The 15,149-nt window shown below is 48.1% G+C and overlaps 1 protein-coding gene across 1 annotated transcript; it reads right to left on the bottom strand.

The window, feature by feature from the left end:
- Nucleotides 1-360: 360 nt before the first annotated feature.
- Nucleotides 361-14,438, bottom strand: RFLNA (refilin A). The gene is made up of 3 exons (XM_009909551.2): nt 13,754-14,438; nt 3,441-3,550; nt 361-1,525 (listed from the first exon to the last, which is right to left on the bottom strand). The coding sequence occupies exons 1-3, from the start codon at nt 14,129-14,131 to the stop codon at nt 1,192-1,194; spliced, it is 822 nt and encodes a 273-aa protein (XP_009907853.2). The 5' UTR covers nt 14,132-14,438; the 3' UTR covers nt 361-1,191.
- Between the last annotated feature and the right edge of the window lie 711 nt (nt 14,439-15,149).

The following is a 15,149-nucleotide window of genomic DNA, read 5'->3' as shown; positions in this document are numbered from 1 at the left end:
TTGAATGGCTACAGCCTGGCTGATAAAGGAAAACATAGCTGGATTTGGGCTCTTCAATCCTTCACTGAGACAAAGTTTGGCTGCTCCTCCACAACCAGCAAAGCTGTCCATGCCACACATATGGAAACTCCTGAGAGGATGAGCAACCTTGCTAGTGAGTTAAACCTGCACAGGCTTCTTTGAAACTAGACAGCCTCTTCTTATACTACACTCCTTTCTCAATACAACCATACCCTGAAACTCAAAAGGGTTGCAAGTGCATAAAGATCCCTGTAAAATGAGCGTTGGAGACAACAAACAGCATGGCCCACTTGGACCATTTGGTTGGACCACTCCAACCTTAGTTACTGTGATACTGTGACTGGGAGTATAAGGGCCCTGGGTTCCTAAATCACTTGGACACCTTTAGAAAATAGCCCTTCAGCTATTCAGTTTCCTCAGCCTCCTTTGTGTACTCTTGGCTGGGCTCACAGAAGTAGTGTCTGTGCATCAGTGTAGACCTTTCTCCTATCTCCTGGTTGACCTGTGCCTTGCTATGGCAGATAAACATCTAGCTGCTAGCAAGAGCCCTTGCGCCTGTTTCCTTCCTCTTTTTCTCAGTGACAGTCCCCCCTCACAGTAAATCAGGCCTAAGGTTACTGCAGTGGTGTAATATTGAAGCTCTCTCAGATGAGCTGTTGGAGCAAGCTGCGAGGCATTGATGCAAATAACCACTTCCTCTGCATTTGAATTCTAAGAGACCTGGCTTGGTGTATGCCGGGCAAACTGGACACTGGCTCTGCACTTGGTCTTCCCTTTGCAGAGGTCAGAATATCACTGAAGGTTACAGGGAGTCTCACCTGTGTGCTACATGAGACTTACAGAGCTCAGGAGGCAGCTCACTGCTACGGGTAATAGGGTCCTTTGTCATCTTGATTTCATCTAAACACAAGTCAAAAATAGATATACTTGAGGGAAGCAACAAAAAAATCCAGATCATGAATGCCAGGAACGTTGCAGAATACAAGCCAGCCTGTCTCTGATCAAAACCATCCCGTGCCCTGCAAGCCTCCTCCCAGCCAGTTCGGCCTCACCCGAGACGACGTGTTCTCCAGCCAGTAATACTCAGTCGCCATCGACGGAGGCCCAGCCAGAGTCCCAGCAAAGGCCAGGGCCTCCTTGAGGTCACGCAGTTGCCAGCGGCAGGGCGCATCAGAGGGTCTCGCTGTAGATGACGCAGGGGCTGCTTTCCTCACAGAGTTCCAGCTGCACACTGGAAGCAAACCAGCGCTTGGCACAACCCAAGCTGTAGTTGAGGGTGGTCCGGTAAATGTTCTTGGCACGCTTGGGGAAAATGATGGTCGTGCTCTGAAACTTCAGCGGCTTCTGGCGGGGCTCGAAGATCAGCTGGGACTTGTAGTTCCGCCAGGTGCTATTGGGAGCAGCAATGATGGTCTCGCTGTAGGTGGTGACGGTGGGGATGGGGCTGTAGAAGATGTCATCCCGATAATGCTTCTCGGAGTCGTACTTCACCTCGGAATTGCACCTGCAAAGGACAGCAAGGTATAAGGAACACAACCCAGGCAGCAAAGACGACACGACAAGCAGGACTCTTCTCTGACCCTTTGGAGCTGGAAGCATTTATGACCTCTTACTGTACAGAGACTGGGACAGCCACCAGTCCTAAAACCCAAAGCAGAGAGTCATAGAATCACAGAATGGTTAGGGTTGGAAGAGACCTTAAAGATCATCTAGTTCCAACCCTTCTGCCATAGGCAGGGATGTCTTCCATTAGATCAGGTTGCTCAAGGCCTTATCCAACCTGGCCTTGAATACCCTCAGGGAGGGGTCTTCTATGACCTCCCTGAACAACCTCTTCCAGTGTCTCACCACCATCAGTGTAAAGAATTTCTTTCTAATCTCCAGTCTAAATCTGCCCTCTTCCAGCTTCAAACCATCCCCTCTCATCCCACCACAACAAGCCCTTGTAAAAAGTCCTTTCCTGGCTTCCTTGTTAGGCCCCTTCCAGGTACTGGAAGGCCACTATAAAGTCTCCCTGGAGCCTTCAGTACTGGCATAAAGTGACCTAAAGTGTGTGTTAAACTACAGCCTGTGGTTCAGGCCACCATCCTGCTGGGGAGTCTTGGTGGAAACCCACCTTGCTGTGTTGTTGTGGGGTTTTTTTCTGTATATTGCCTTGCCATCAGAGCACAAGACACTCAAGCTAACTGAAATCAAAGTGTTGGGAGATGAGAGGAGAGGTTGCTTGTTGGGGCCTACAGAAAATCCAAGCAATGGTCAAATAGTGGGCAAAGCAAAGAGATGAGGTGTCCAGCATCCAAACTATTGGTCTCAAAGGAAGTGGTGCTGTTAGCAACCATCAGATGAACAACCCACAAAACGTGGGATGCCACAGCCCTGCCTGTTTTCTGCAGGCACCCAGATGGGATGTACAGACACGAGGCCATGCAAAAGGCTTTTCCTGGAATCCCTGGCCACGGGTGGCAGCAGGACTTTCACTTGTTTTCCCAGCTCCCCAGACGTTCCTCCAGCAATCAGCAGCCAAGGAATGTGCAGCTCCACGTAAAAAAGATTAAAAGCTGGGTGTGTGCTTGTCATTACCTCCGCCCGGAGGGGTCTGACTGATTGTGCACTGCGTGTAACCTGAGCTGCTGTAATGTGTTTTGCACAGCCAGGGTGTAAGCAAGTCATTTAACACACATAAAGCACAGCTCCCATGCAATCATCATAAAAACAAGCCCGCCAGCAGTTCCTCAGCAAGCAGAGATTTACTGGGTTATGTTTCCAGAGAGACTTTGCATAGGTTGAGGAGGGTGGGAATTGGGCTTATGGTCCTCCCACTGTCCCTGCCCTGAGCTGTGTGTAACTGCTCCATGCTGTTCAGAGAGTACATTCCACACCAGCTAAGGAGTGACAGAAGATCAGAGATGTACCCACAGGCCACAGTACCAGCCCTGCAGGAGATGAGAACACCTCCATCACTGGCCTAAGGGACCATCTCTTCATGAGGAGGAGCTCATTCTGTCTCTGTGGACTGGGCTAATGTTGGCATCTCTGCTACAAGTGCTAATAAAAACAGGTGCCAGTTATAAAGGTGTGTAAGGGTTTTCTGAGGATGCAAGTCAGCAGGGAATAAAACAGAGACCATCAGATTACTTAGTGAAGGTCATCAAGCCTACAGATGGTAATAGTTTACCATCATAGACTTGGATTTGAGTGGGCCATGGAAGGAAAGCCACCTTCTCTTACAACCTCCCTTCAGTTCTTGCCTCCTCCCCTCTACCTTTGCTGCTGTCAGTGCCTTTAATTCAGGCATTACTCTCCCACATGTCCCTCCCTTCCCATCAGAACTTCCATTTGTAAACACATTTTAATTTATTGCAGAAGGAAAAGTACCAGGGAAAAGACAGAAATCCCCAGCCACCCAAAACCATCTGTACCTGATCTCCTGCACAGGCTCAGGGTTGACCTCAATGCTCTCTCCAAAAAACACAGGGTACATTCGAGGCTTCATCTCCAGCATGGATGGGTTCAGGAGCAGGTATGGCATCTGCAGGGAAGAAGAGCACAGGAAGTGTTAGGGCACAACAGATGAGGCTGGCACAGTTCATACTGTGCTGTGGCTGCTGAGCTCCTAGGAGTAGGAGGAGACATCAGTATCTCCAACCGTTCTGAAGTCTGTCCCCTCAGAGTCCTGTGGGAGACACTGCAGGTGACAGACTCTGGCAGTCAGAACAGGTGACTGGCAGCATCAGGACCAACTTTGTTTCATGCAAGCTGAGCTTGATTTGCACTCTCATCAGCATTCAGCTCCCTGTCACAGGCCCTGTCTTTTTCAGGTTTGTAGCAGGGCCCTGCATTAGTGGGGTTCATCACGCTGAGGAAAGCATTCTTCATGCTCAAAGGGGAGCGACCATTGTCAAGTTCTCAGCCCTCAGGGCGGAAGCAACACACCAGGCTGCCCTCCACCCACCACCACCACCTTCTCCACCTCCCTCTGCCCAGCACATCACCCAGGTAAGTGACTGTGCCCACATCTCTGGCACTCCATGCTGCAGGCTATCTTTACTGAAATGTAGCCCTTCCTTTCCTCTTCTTGTTTCTCATAGGAATTGTTTGGGGATTTTCTTTAGCCCTGATGTTACCTTCACTGTTACAATGAGTAAGTCTCACAAGGACTTGAAGTGCACTGGCATGGAGAAGTGCTCCAAGTCTGATGTAACACAGGTAGAGACTAAATGCACTGGTAGGGAGCATAGATCTACTTAAGAGATGTGTGTATATAATCTTATGTGTATATATATGTATGCTGAAAACAATGTATCCCTTGCAACAGTCCAGCAGGGGCAGCGGCAGACCTGCTGTTGCTGAAGTCTCTGTGCCAAAAATGGCTGCCAGGGTCCAAAGGATGTTCTGGTTAACTATGAGCATCCAAATGTGGGGTGAGACACTGGGATACCTTGTAGCCTATGCAATGCAGGAAACCAGTTTAAAGCCAGGGCTTCTTAATGCATGGAGCTGCTCCAATTCATTACACCAAAAGCTGGGGTTTAAAGACCCTGAAGTTACTTTGACAAATTGTCTAGTCTCCTCTGCCTACCACAGAAATGAGCAACCCCACTTCTCTTTACTGGAGTGCTCTTAAACATCAGTTCCCACATAGAGGGATCCTGTGTCTGGATTGAGCCCACAGTTAATTAACCCTAATCCTGCGCTCACGAAAAATGACTTTGCAGGTTTCAGTCCCTGTCACTATTTTTCTGTTGGCAGCAATTTATGACACACAGGGACACAGGATCTCTTTAAAGGAGATGGGTGGCAACCTCTGTGCAGGGCTGAAAGGTCTCTAGACAGCTGAGAAGCTCATGGAGTTTTTCCCCTTCACACCATGCCTAGGCCACGCATCCTACAATCACAGCCATATATTATCAGTGTCAGATCATCTCAGGACTCACAGAAGTCACTGATGGTAGCTGAGGAGATAGCTCTTTTATTGGCCTGCTCTTCCCATACCACTCCTTTCCACTTTCCTCAGCATCTTCTGGTTGGGTGGTGGAGCAGTGGAGCTGTGACCTGGTTCCCCCAGGCAGTGCTGGGTAAGAAGTACTGCAGCTTGTGCCCTACCCGGTACAACATGCAGGCTTCCAGATGCTGATCAGGCTATCCCTCAAGCTGGCGTTAACTGGCAAAGCACTGTTGAACCCACTCTACAGCATCAGCTTCCACTGAGTTTCTCCAGCTCCTCTGGTTTCTCCAGAGGTTGAGGCTTCCTGCCTTTGACTAAGGCAAACAAAAGTCATTGCTTCATCTGAATTCACCAGATACACAAATCCCACCAGATCCCAAATCCACAGAGCTGTTTAGTCTTTCCCTGCTGAAATATCCCTGCACTTCACTACTGTGCTAAACTGAAAAGTGAAATGGCCAACCTTTCTTTTTGATGGAATATTTCTGGTCTATTGTCAAAAAAAGAGGACAATATTTGCATAGGAATGAGAGGAAAAAAGACCAAAATAAACTATGTTCACTCCCACTACCAAACACTAGCCAAAAGGCAAAGTTCATTCCTGAACTGCTTTCAGCACTTTTGACAGGAGAGGGCAGGGGCAGCCTTTTTGCTCATAAATAAAGCTCTTTGCTTCTGAAATATGAATTGTTTAGATCAAACAAGCCTTATTTCACATGAGAGCAGATCTCTAGCTTTTAACAGTCTGTACATGGCCAAAGCTCTTGCTAAAGACATCTTGTACACGAGGAGAGGTTCATTGGGGTGCAGGAGTCAAACACCACATGCATTGCTGGGCTCTGCCAACAGCAGGCAATCTGGCCTTTGGGGGCTTCACCTGCAAAGAGATGTAGATTGCTTTAATTGGGAAAGGAAAGAAAAGCTGGGGATATGTGTCCCTCCCTCAGGAAACTGTTCACTTTATACTCCTGTGGCCATGCCTGACATTGGCAAAACTCCAGCTGAGAACCTACCTTCTTTTTACACTGTGCCCACTTAAGGAAGGGTCTTGGGAAGCCTTTGTGATGTTCACTTCAGCTGGGGAGGGAAAATAGTTCTCTTTGAGTGTAACCAGCAATGTGGTGGCTTGCTGTTTCCCCTAGCAGGTAAAATAAATCATGGCCACCAAAGAGTTTCACACTCTGGTACCAATCACCCATAAAGTGGTGACCAGAACAGAACTGAGAAAGCTTTTCTGCCCCAGCTTCTAAAGAAGAGTTGTTTACGGGCAAATCGGACTGCAAACTTTAACTAGGAAAAAAAGGTTGGGAAGCACTGCTCTGTGCTCCACAGACACCCCAGTGTTATCTCACTGTGAGTTCAGCTCACTGGCTAGGCACAAGTGAAGACTGGGTAAAACAGACCAGTTGTGAATTAAGCTGCTTTGCAGATGCAGACTAGCTTGCTAGAATGCCAAATTGCAGATCTGGATGGATGCTAACCATGAGCTGCTTTGCTAGATTAATGCAGGAGAAATCCAGATCTCTTAACAGTTCTGCACAGGCATCTATAAAAGTACAGTTTTAAAGAAACCATTTCAGTGCATCCAGGCCTCCACACTTCTTGCTAACATATGCTCACACTAAGTGTGCTCTAAACATCCCTTGAGATGAGGATGCAGGAGGCAAGGTCCTTCCTGCGGCTTAGCAGGAACGTTGCTGGGGCGTCTGGCCCCCACTGTTTGTTCAGGAACAGGCTTCACAGCTGCTGTGTGCTGGGGGTGCTGCACAGTCAGTGAGGGCACAGAGGCAAGCACTGTCTGTTCAAATCACAAGCCCCACAGCAGGGAACAGGAAACAAGCACATGCTGCCGAAACAATACCAGTGCGCATGGAGGAAGGGAGGCTCTGTCATCCATGACTGAAAGCAATCAGAGTCAAAAAGTTGCCACTGAATTTGGTGAGAGCAAGATTAAGTCTTCTCCAGGTTAGTTCTGGATGGAGTGAAGAGGCTATTTCCACTGTGGGTTATAGCTGACCTTGCTCTGGGCAGGGAAGGGTGACAAAAGACATTCCATAATGCATTTCCTATGCTATAAAGAACCATCAACTTCAGACCTGCAGGCTTAGCTTTGTTAATTTGGAAAGCTAGGACAATTGTGGACACTAGGAAGCTAAAGCCAGTGACTTCCACCACACATGAGACCATGACAGATTCACACTTATCTACCAGGAGCCATACTGTGAGCTTCTGGTTAGAAACTTTGAGGTCACCCGGAAGTCACTGGAAGATGTAAACAACTTGCAAAGCAGCGTCTATAAATAGAGATCATCTGCAAGACCCTGCAGTCTGCTCACCAAACAAGCAACTCAACTGCGTGCACAGAGTGAAAGGGTCACTGAACAGTAAGCCCAGGGTTTACACTGCAGTGACTGCAAGGCATGTCAGATGACATTTTGTTTCACCTCCAGTGATGGTCTGAAATATCTGCTCCTTGCAGCTCACCTGGAGTTGGGAAGCAAGTAACAGAAGATAAAAGCTTTCCAAATGATTTGTCTTTGGGGCTGAAATGTTATATATTTGGCACGTGTTAAAGGCTTTTTGGCAAGAGTTTGACACCAGCTCTTTCCAGCCTGTTTTCAGGTATAAACAAAACAAGTATGCTCTGCCTGTAAAAAAAAAATACTGACTCAATTGTTTTCCCTTCTGCACAGGAATAGTTGAAAGAAGAGGAACACGGGACTGCTGAGCTCCCTTGAGAAAATGATCATCTTTAGCTCATTTCTAGCAATCACTCGTCAATCCTTGGACACTTCGCAAACAAGGTGACTTTCCTTATTGCCCTGCACCACACATGGGCTGGCAGGAGCAGAGCTTGTTGCACAGTACTGGGCGTCACTGATGATGAAGAAAAGAAACCCACATGTCTTTAGACCAGGCTGACCATCAGTAATTCAGTCCAGGTCTGTCTAGCCAAAGAGCAAAGCCTAGGATTGCTGTGCTGGAAGGCACCTCACTAATCTGCCCCAAATAATTAGGAGTTGCGCTGCTACTTATCAGATGCAGCTCTGGAAAAGCCACAACCCTGTAAACTTTATGCTGGGAGAGCAGGAGTGTGGTAAACCCAGAAGGATGAAGAGGCAAAGGGAAGATGGTGGAGGGATCAAAAGTGAGCCACACATGTAACATGTCATGCCCTCAAAACAAAGCCAAGGTGAAAATCAAGCAGTAAGTGTATCATCAGTTTTATTTCCTTTAGGATACATAATTTGTTTCAACAAGCAAAGAGTTACAGTATTATTAAAAAGTTGAAGTACTTTCTTGTTTGGCTGCATTTTTCCCCTCTGTCTTAACTCTGGTGCCTTTGAGGCATGTAACAGCCTGGGCAGCTAAACTCTTGTTTTCTTCAAGTAGCACACAGATAAATACAGATAAAAGTTGTTGCTGAACAGGATTCAATCTACAGCTAGCCAACAGCACTTCCCTGATGGTGGCAGAAGTGCTATAGATGGGGTTATGACTTTAGGACAGACACACATCCTTCAGCTCCATGTCACTGCTTTGTAACCTGCCACAAGTGTCATCTGTGTCTGGGGGTATTTAGAGCACAGAGTTCTGAAAAACAGCAAAAATGATATAGTGGGCAGAATAATGCTATTTTACCCCTAATAATTATGTATAGTCAGTGAGCTCTGTAAAGATACTTTTCATTTCAGGTAACTCACAAGACTGGCAGCAGTTACCAAATAGGAAGCAAGGATGAGGGGTGAAAAAGGCACCATGAAACTGGCTTGAAATACACTAGCTGTTCTTTAGCCTCCACATTCCAGGCAGCAAAGCAACAAAAAGGAAAGGAAATTAATGTGACTTGATACAGATAAATCTCCCAGAGAGCAGGAAGGACCAGAACTGACTGACTCCTTTTGCTATGGTCATTATGTGGAAGGCACTAAGATGTGCCATTAGATCTCTAGAGAGTGTAAGTGATACGATTTTCCCAGCATCAGGGCTATGCACAGGATACAGCTTCCCAAATTCCCAGCTCCTAACTTAGCTAGGGCATGAGCAAATCTCACACCACATTTTCCCACTATGGTAACATGTCGTGTCCATGAAAATGTCACTTTACTCAGCTGTTATTTACAGCTCTAATGAAAGATCTGCCTGAGTTATTTGACACACATCTACATTCTCCTCTCCAGCTGATAAGCAATAGTTGGTTAAGAGACCATTTATTTTCTCAATATCTTCACATATTGCACATTATGAGTAATTTATACTAGAGCCGGATGAGATTATAGTTGGAGGGGATAACAGTAAATGTAGACCTCAGGTAGAAAGAAGGGCTTTATTATTTCCAAGACTTACATCCTTCCTGCCTATCTCCCTCTTCTATTTCACGTGGGAAATGTGTGCAGCTTTGCCTGTTGTTCACAGCATTGTGCAGGGACACAGTGGAAATTAAACTAGGAGATGCCACCCTAGATACCGCCTCATTTGTCAGAAAAGGTGATGAGACCCTTACAACTCTTTCCCTGATCTACCCAGATGGAACATCTGTCATGGTTTGCAGATTAGGTGAGGCCCAGAGCCACCCCCCACTCTTTCTCTGCTGGCTTTGGACTAAGGAGGAAGAGGAGGGGGTGCATGTTCAGAACTGGATGGGGCTGAGGAACAGGGGAGAGCCAGGTGGAATTAGGCTTTGCCAGACAGCAGGCACAGGCAGGAAACTCAAACCACTGCCAAGCCTTGGCCAGGGGAATTCCTGCTGGATCCTGCCCTATAGGAGTGGTTCACAAGTTGGTCAGGATGCCAGGCTGCAAACTCCAACCCCTGAGGCATGCTCTGCTGCTGTGCCAAATGGGTGCCTTGCTCTCTGCAAAAGCCTGGGGCTTTCCCCAGAGCTGCTGGGACCCACATGGGGTTGGAGAGTCATGTCTCATGTCACCTGCTTCATGTACAGGCAGCAAGCAGGCTGAGGTTGGGGGTGCTGGGCCTCTCCCTCACACATGCTTTCACTGTAGGTGTTAGTGGGTCTAGATGTTACATATTGCCTGGAAATCCTTTGATGGCCATCTTCCCCACACAGGCTCCACAAGAGAGTCTCCCTTCCTGGAGCACATTCAGTTGCTCAAGGGCTCTTCAAAATGCAGCATCTCAGGAAGAGGTGGTTTAGTTTGGGTTTGTTGATTTTTATTTTTGTTTTTGTAATACCAGCCATAAATCCAGCAGGATTGGCACACACACTGACCTGTGTTGGGACCATGCCCAGGAAGCCTCTGCGCTTGAGATGAAGCTGGAATCTCCTCCCAGCACACAAGACTGATTATGGCACTGCACTGTTTTCCAACACAGCTCCTGACTGTAAGTAGAAATTCCCTACATGAGGGCATTCATCTAATAGCTGATCAGAAGCCAGTGCTCAGTGAAGCAGGTTGAATGCACAAATACTTAAGTCTTTCAAACAAAAAGGAACTTGATGCAGTGTGATCCTGATCTCCCCTGATACCCACTAGGAGTTACACTACTGAATGTAAAGCACTTACTTCAGCGCAGCCCAAAAGCATTTCTTTTAGCCTAAAACTATATCTCAGGGCTACAACAACAGCAGGGAAAACTCTAAGCAGATCTGGCTACTTTGATGTAATTTCACTTCCTTTTGCATATTGTTAGAGATCTGTTTCACTGTGAATTTGCTCCTTTTGGCCTAGCATTATACACAAAGCCTAGAGAATTCAGTAACTCAGGTCCTAAGATTCAATTTAACCATGTTTCAAATTTAAAAGGCAGAACCAGGCAACAAAATCACCGTCTATTTTCTTTAGGATACTTGCACTTTAGCAGAAAACAATTGATAAATTTCCTGCATGAGCTTTATTTGAAGAAATAAAAGCCAATTTCTCCTGCACTGCAAGTAAAATGGAAAAAAAACCCCAATGCCTAAATGGTGTTAAACTTGTGGTATTTATGACTCTGGCCCTAAATTACCTTTCATATTTCCTTGGATCCCAAAGCTATTATCAAATTGGCTGGTTAAATGTGAATAAATGGTGCATTGTCTCTGAAACAGAGTTATGCTTATTAAAGAGAAGAAAGTTTACTTTTTCAGAGTCACAGTTAATAACACAGAGCAGAGATTTCACACAAGAGAAAGTCTTCGATAAGGGCATGTGTCCTGGTTTGAGGCCAGGCAGATCCTCTTTCTGCTCTAGGACAGCTCTTCTCATACAAACTAAAATGGGAGCAGAAAAAAAAAATCTTCAAGATATTTGTGAAGCTGGAGCAAAATAGCTGAGTGCAAATAGGTTTTGATAGGTCTGCAGTGAGGAGTAGTATGAAATGCTTCCCAGAGAACTGGAATGTTGTTTCCTTCACCTGACAGCAATTTATGGTAAACATACATACCAGAATTGTGGCCGGTAGTGACTGAGCTTCTACGTGGTTTTACAGTATCATAGGACAAAGAGTGCAGGCTGTGTTCCTGGCTCTGTCATGTTTATAAGCAAAATAAACAGCAATATAGCAGGCAATTAAGAAAGACATGCCTTGCTGTGCAAATAGCTGCAATTATTGATTTGCCAATTCTGCATGCTCTGATGAACAGCAGAGTAGTAAACAGAAGCACATTCATGGATGGCATAAGTGCTCATAGATCTGCAAGTCCTTGTTAAATGGCAAGATTAAGGCCAATTAGACACTGAAATTCAGAAGTATCGAGCAAGCAATGCTCTCTGTTTTTCCTTCTTTCTCAATAGCAGCCACAACTACAGCATTTGCAGGGTGGAAATGATAAGATGATAAACTCTCTGTACAGCCAAATAGAGCAGAGTTTCCTATTTAGTTCATTATTTTGCAGTGTAGCACACAGTTAGAATTCAAAAGCATAGTCTTTTGCCACTCCAAATAGTAGAGGCAAACTGGTTTCAGTGTTAGGATCTCTGCAGCCTCCTATACCTGCGAAGGGCATGGAAACATACCCAATGTATGAAACCCATCCCCCCCAGGGCTGCTGCAATGTGTTACAAAATTTGGGAACATCCACAGCCTAAGGTCCTCTGAAATGTGTAAAATGTTCGTTTACAATCGAACTAAAAGAAAAGTAACTGGAAAACTTAATTTTGCCTTACACAGATCATAGACATAATATTCCCCCCCACCCCCCACTGAAGTCAAGCAACTAAAACTCTCAGTCCTAATAGCCCAAAAGCTGAAATAGGTTTTTCTGCTGCTCTTTCATCTTCAATATCTAAGGGCTTTCTTGGGAGGAGTGGTGGCCAGCTGTCACATTGCTGTCATAGCCCCACTATAGAGCTTTGCTGACACCTCCACCCCAGCTGTTTTCTGGTACAGCAAGCTTTCATTCATCCTCCTCCCACAACTGATTTTGCAAATACATAGCAACAGGCTGATCCTGCCAAATCAGAGGCGTGTAGGTAACTCTTTGTACACAAACAGTCCCAGCAAGACAGCACACATGCCCCAGTATCTGCAGGTACAACTCTGTACTTGGAACCTCAGCATTAGCAGGTGTGAGATTGGATTTCCCTAATTAACACCTCACATCCTACCCACCATAGTCTGGTGAGAAAGAGTCATTGTTTATGGGGAAGGTTTTGGCATGCTCAGGAGTAAAAGGCAATTTTCAGTAATATGCTAAAGTAGCATAAGAACTTGAGAAAGTACATGAGGGTGTGAGGAGTCACTGCAAAACGTCTCTACCATGAAGAAGTCTTTGAATTGTCACTAATCCATAGGTTGATAAATTTTTCCCATGGAAATATTTGTGCTTCACTTTTTATTCTGTAGAGAAGCACATTATCTATGTTGAATGCACCTACAAATGTCTTATACAGTACAAAAACGTTTGGAAGATCCCTGGGGAAGAACTTTATCATCTTTTTAAAACTTCCACCGCTACAGCACTATGGCTTATGCTCTGAACTTTCTGTCTTAAAAACAGTTTTTCTAGCTAAGGGATAAAAAAGAAAATATTCATCATAAGTCTACCTAGATCTTACTCAGAAGTAAGCCGCTTCACTGGCACTGTTAGGCTAACCAAAATCTACATTGCTACTGCTATGGCTCACCAGCCACTAGCTCTTTTCCACCCCTGGACAATGTGCAGTACACAAACCTTTCCCGTAGACTCACACCACAGAATCCCGCTCCAGCACAGGGCAGCAGCACACAGCCTCCTCCAAGCCATCCTTCCATACCAGCTCCCCACACATACATCTGTACCCTGCCCCAAGCTAATGGACATTTTTGTCTTTCTTTCAGCCAATGCTGTTGTGGTTCCGTGCTCCTAACAAAGCTGATGTGGGATGCCAAAGCACTAAGGAGAGCTGGAGCTGGACTGCCTGCCTTAGTCCAGACGGATGCAGCTCCAACCTGTGTCTGCCAGGCAGGACAGTGTCACCAAGGGGTAATTACACTTTTCTATTCTTAAGCTAGGCTGGGGAGCCTGTTTCAGACCTGAGTTTCACTCCTGCACCGTTATTAGAGTTGACTCAGCTAAACTGTAAACACTTCTGCCAGGGTTTAAGAAAACGCCTCACCAGCACTGGACTATCCACTTTCCTGGGCACACCAGCAGCGCTGCCAGCACCGGCCTGCAGCTGATGATGGGGGACAAGCCTTTGACCACCAGTGCAGGAGGACAGACACTGAGGGGGCCCCCATACAGCTGGGGTGCCCCATCACTGGCACGGCCCCTTTCCTCGCAGCCCCCATTCCAGGGTTTGGCCAGCCTTTGCCCCCCCGGGTCCTGGAGAGGACAGAGCCCAGTGCCCAAGGTTTGGCTCTTACCACTTTGCCGTCCTTGGCCTCTCGCCGGTGCCCCGCGGCTGGGGGGTCCGCACCGCTGCTGCCCCCAGTTCGACCCTCACCGGGCGAGAGGGAGTAGAAAGGGGGGCTGGGGCTGGGGGGCAGCCCCGAGTCCGGGCTGTCCAACAAGCCTTCCCGGCTCTTCTCCTTCAGGCTCTCGTCCATCCCTTGCAGCTGTAGGTGACCTACCATGTCTGAGGGGCAGCGAGGGGGTCGCAGCGGGAGAAAATCCTCCAGCGCCGCCCGCCGCTGAGGGAGGGAAGGGGAAGGAAGCCCAGGGAGTCCCTCTTGAGTCCCAGTCGTCGCCACCAGCCTGCCGGAGCCCGGACTGAGCCTGCTGCGGGGTGGAAAAGCCAGCATCAGCAGGACCGGGCTACCCCGGCCGCCTTCCCTCCACCCGGCCCCCGCGTCCTGTCCAGCCCAGCCGCCTCCTGCCCGTCAGGCGGCCACTGGGGAAAAGCAGAAAGGCCCGATTCCCCCTGCCTCAGCCCCTCGGGTATGCAGCCATTTACACGCGGCGGAGCCCGGGGCAGCCCCGCCGGCAGGGAGCGCTGGGTGCGGCGGAGGGAAGAGGACGGGCGGGCCGCGCTCGTCCACAAGCTCCCGCCGTCCGCCCGCCTGCCGCCTCTCGGCGGCCCATTTATCCGGAGAGGGTGGGAGGGGAGCCGGGGAGCGCCCTCCCCTTCCCCCGGCCCCCCAGCTCTGTCCCGGCCGCACATTTTCAGGCACTTCCCGGGCAGGGACCGCTTAGACGCCGCCCGCCCGCCCCCGGCCGCGCGAGGAGACCTGAGGCAACCCCCGCGCCATGGCCCTGTCCCGGACCCTGGGGAGAGGGCCTCCCCTCCCACCGCCCACCGGCACGGGGTGCGCTTCCTTCTGTTGATTTCCCTCACTTAGGTTCGAGTGTTCCCTCAGATATTTCCTTGAGTTTTCCTCAGTTCCGATTTGACCCTCACACCGCCCAATGCAGCTTCTCCCTTCAGTGTCAAGCTGTGTGGGCCTGAGGGAAAAGCTCTTTTCAAGACCCATAGCCTCTCTTTGCTTTGAGGTGGCTCAGGCTAGCTTCACATCACCACAGGAAAGCCATTGAGGTGCTGGGATGCTTCCAAAGAAGGGCAACAAAGCTGGTGAAGAGCACAAGTCTTGTGAGGAGAGGCTGAGGGAACTGGGGTTGTTCAGCCTGGAAAAGATACTGAGGGGAGACCTTCTGGATCTCTATAACTCCCTGAAAGGAGGTTGGAGACAGGTGGAAGTCAGTCTCTTCTCCCAAGTAACAAGCATAGAACGAGAGGAAAAGTTGCACCAGGGGAGGTTTAAGTTGGACATTAGAAATAATTTCCTCCCCAAAAGAGCTGTTAAGCCCTGGAACTGGCTGCCC

The sequence above is a fragment of the Dryobates pubescens genome, chromosome 25 (assembly GCF_014839835.1).
Source record: "Dryobates pubescens isolate bDryPub1 chromosome 25, bDryPub1.pri, whole genome shotgun sequence".
In the NCBI taxonomy this organism is placed as follows: Eukaryota; Metazoa; Chordata; class Aves; order Piciformes; family Picidae; genus Dryobates; species Dryobates pubescens.
Note: the sequence above shows the minus strand (reverse complement) of the source record. Positions and strands in the feature narration are given on the sequence as shown.

What these genes read in the sequence shown, in the direction of transcription:
- RFLNA (XM_009909551.2), bottom strand. Translation starts at nt 14,131, where the DNA reads ATGCTGGCTTTTCCACCCCGCAGCAGGCTCAGTCCGGGCTCCGGCAGG. An exon ending in AGGCCAAGGACGGCAAAGTG is followed by an intron (nt 3,551 to 13,753) that starts GTAAGAGCCAAA and finishes TCTTCCCTGCAG; the next exon opens with ATGCCATACCTGCTCCTGAA. An exon ending in GAGCCTGTGCAGGAGATCAG is followed by an intron (nt 1,526 to 3,440) that starts GTACAGATGGTT and finishes TGTCCTTTGCAG; the next exon opens with GTGCAATTCCGAGGTGAAGT.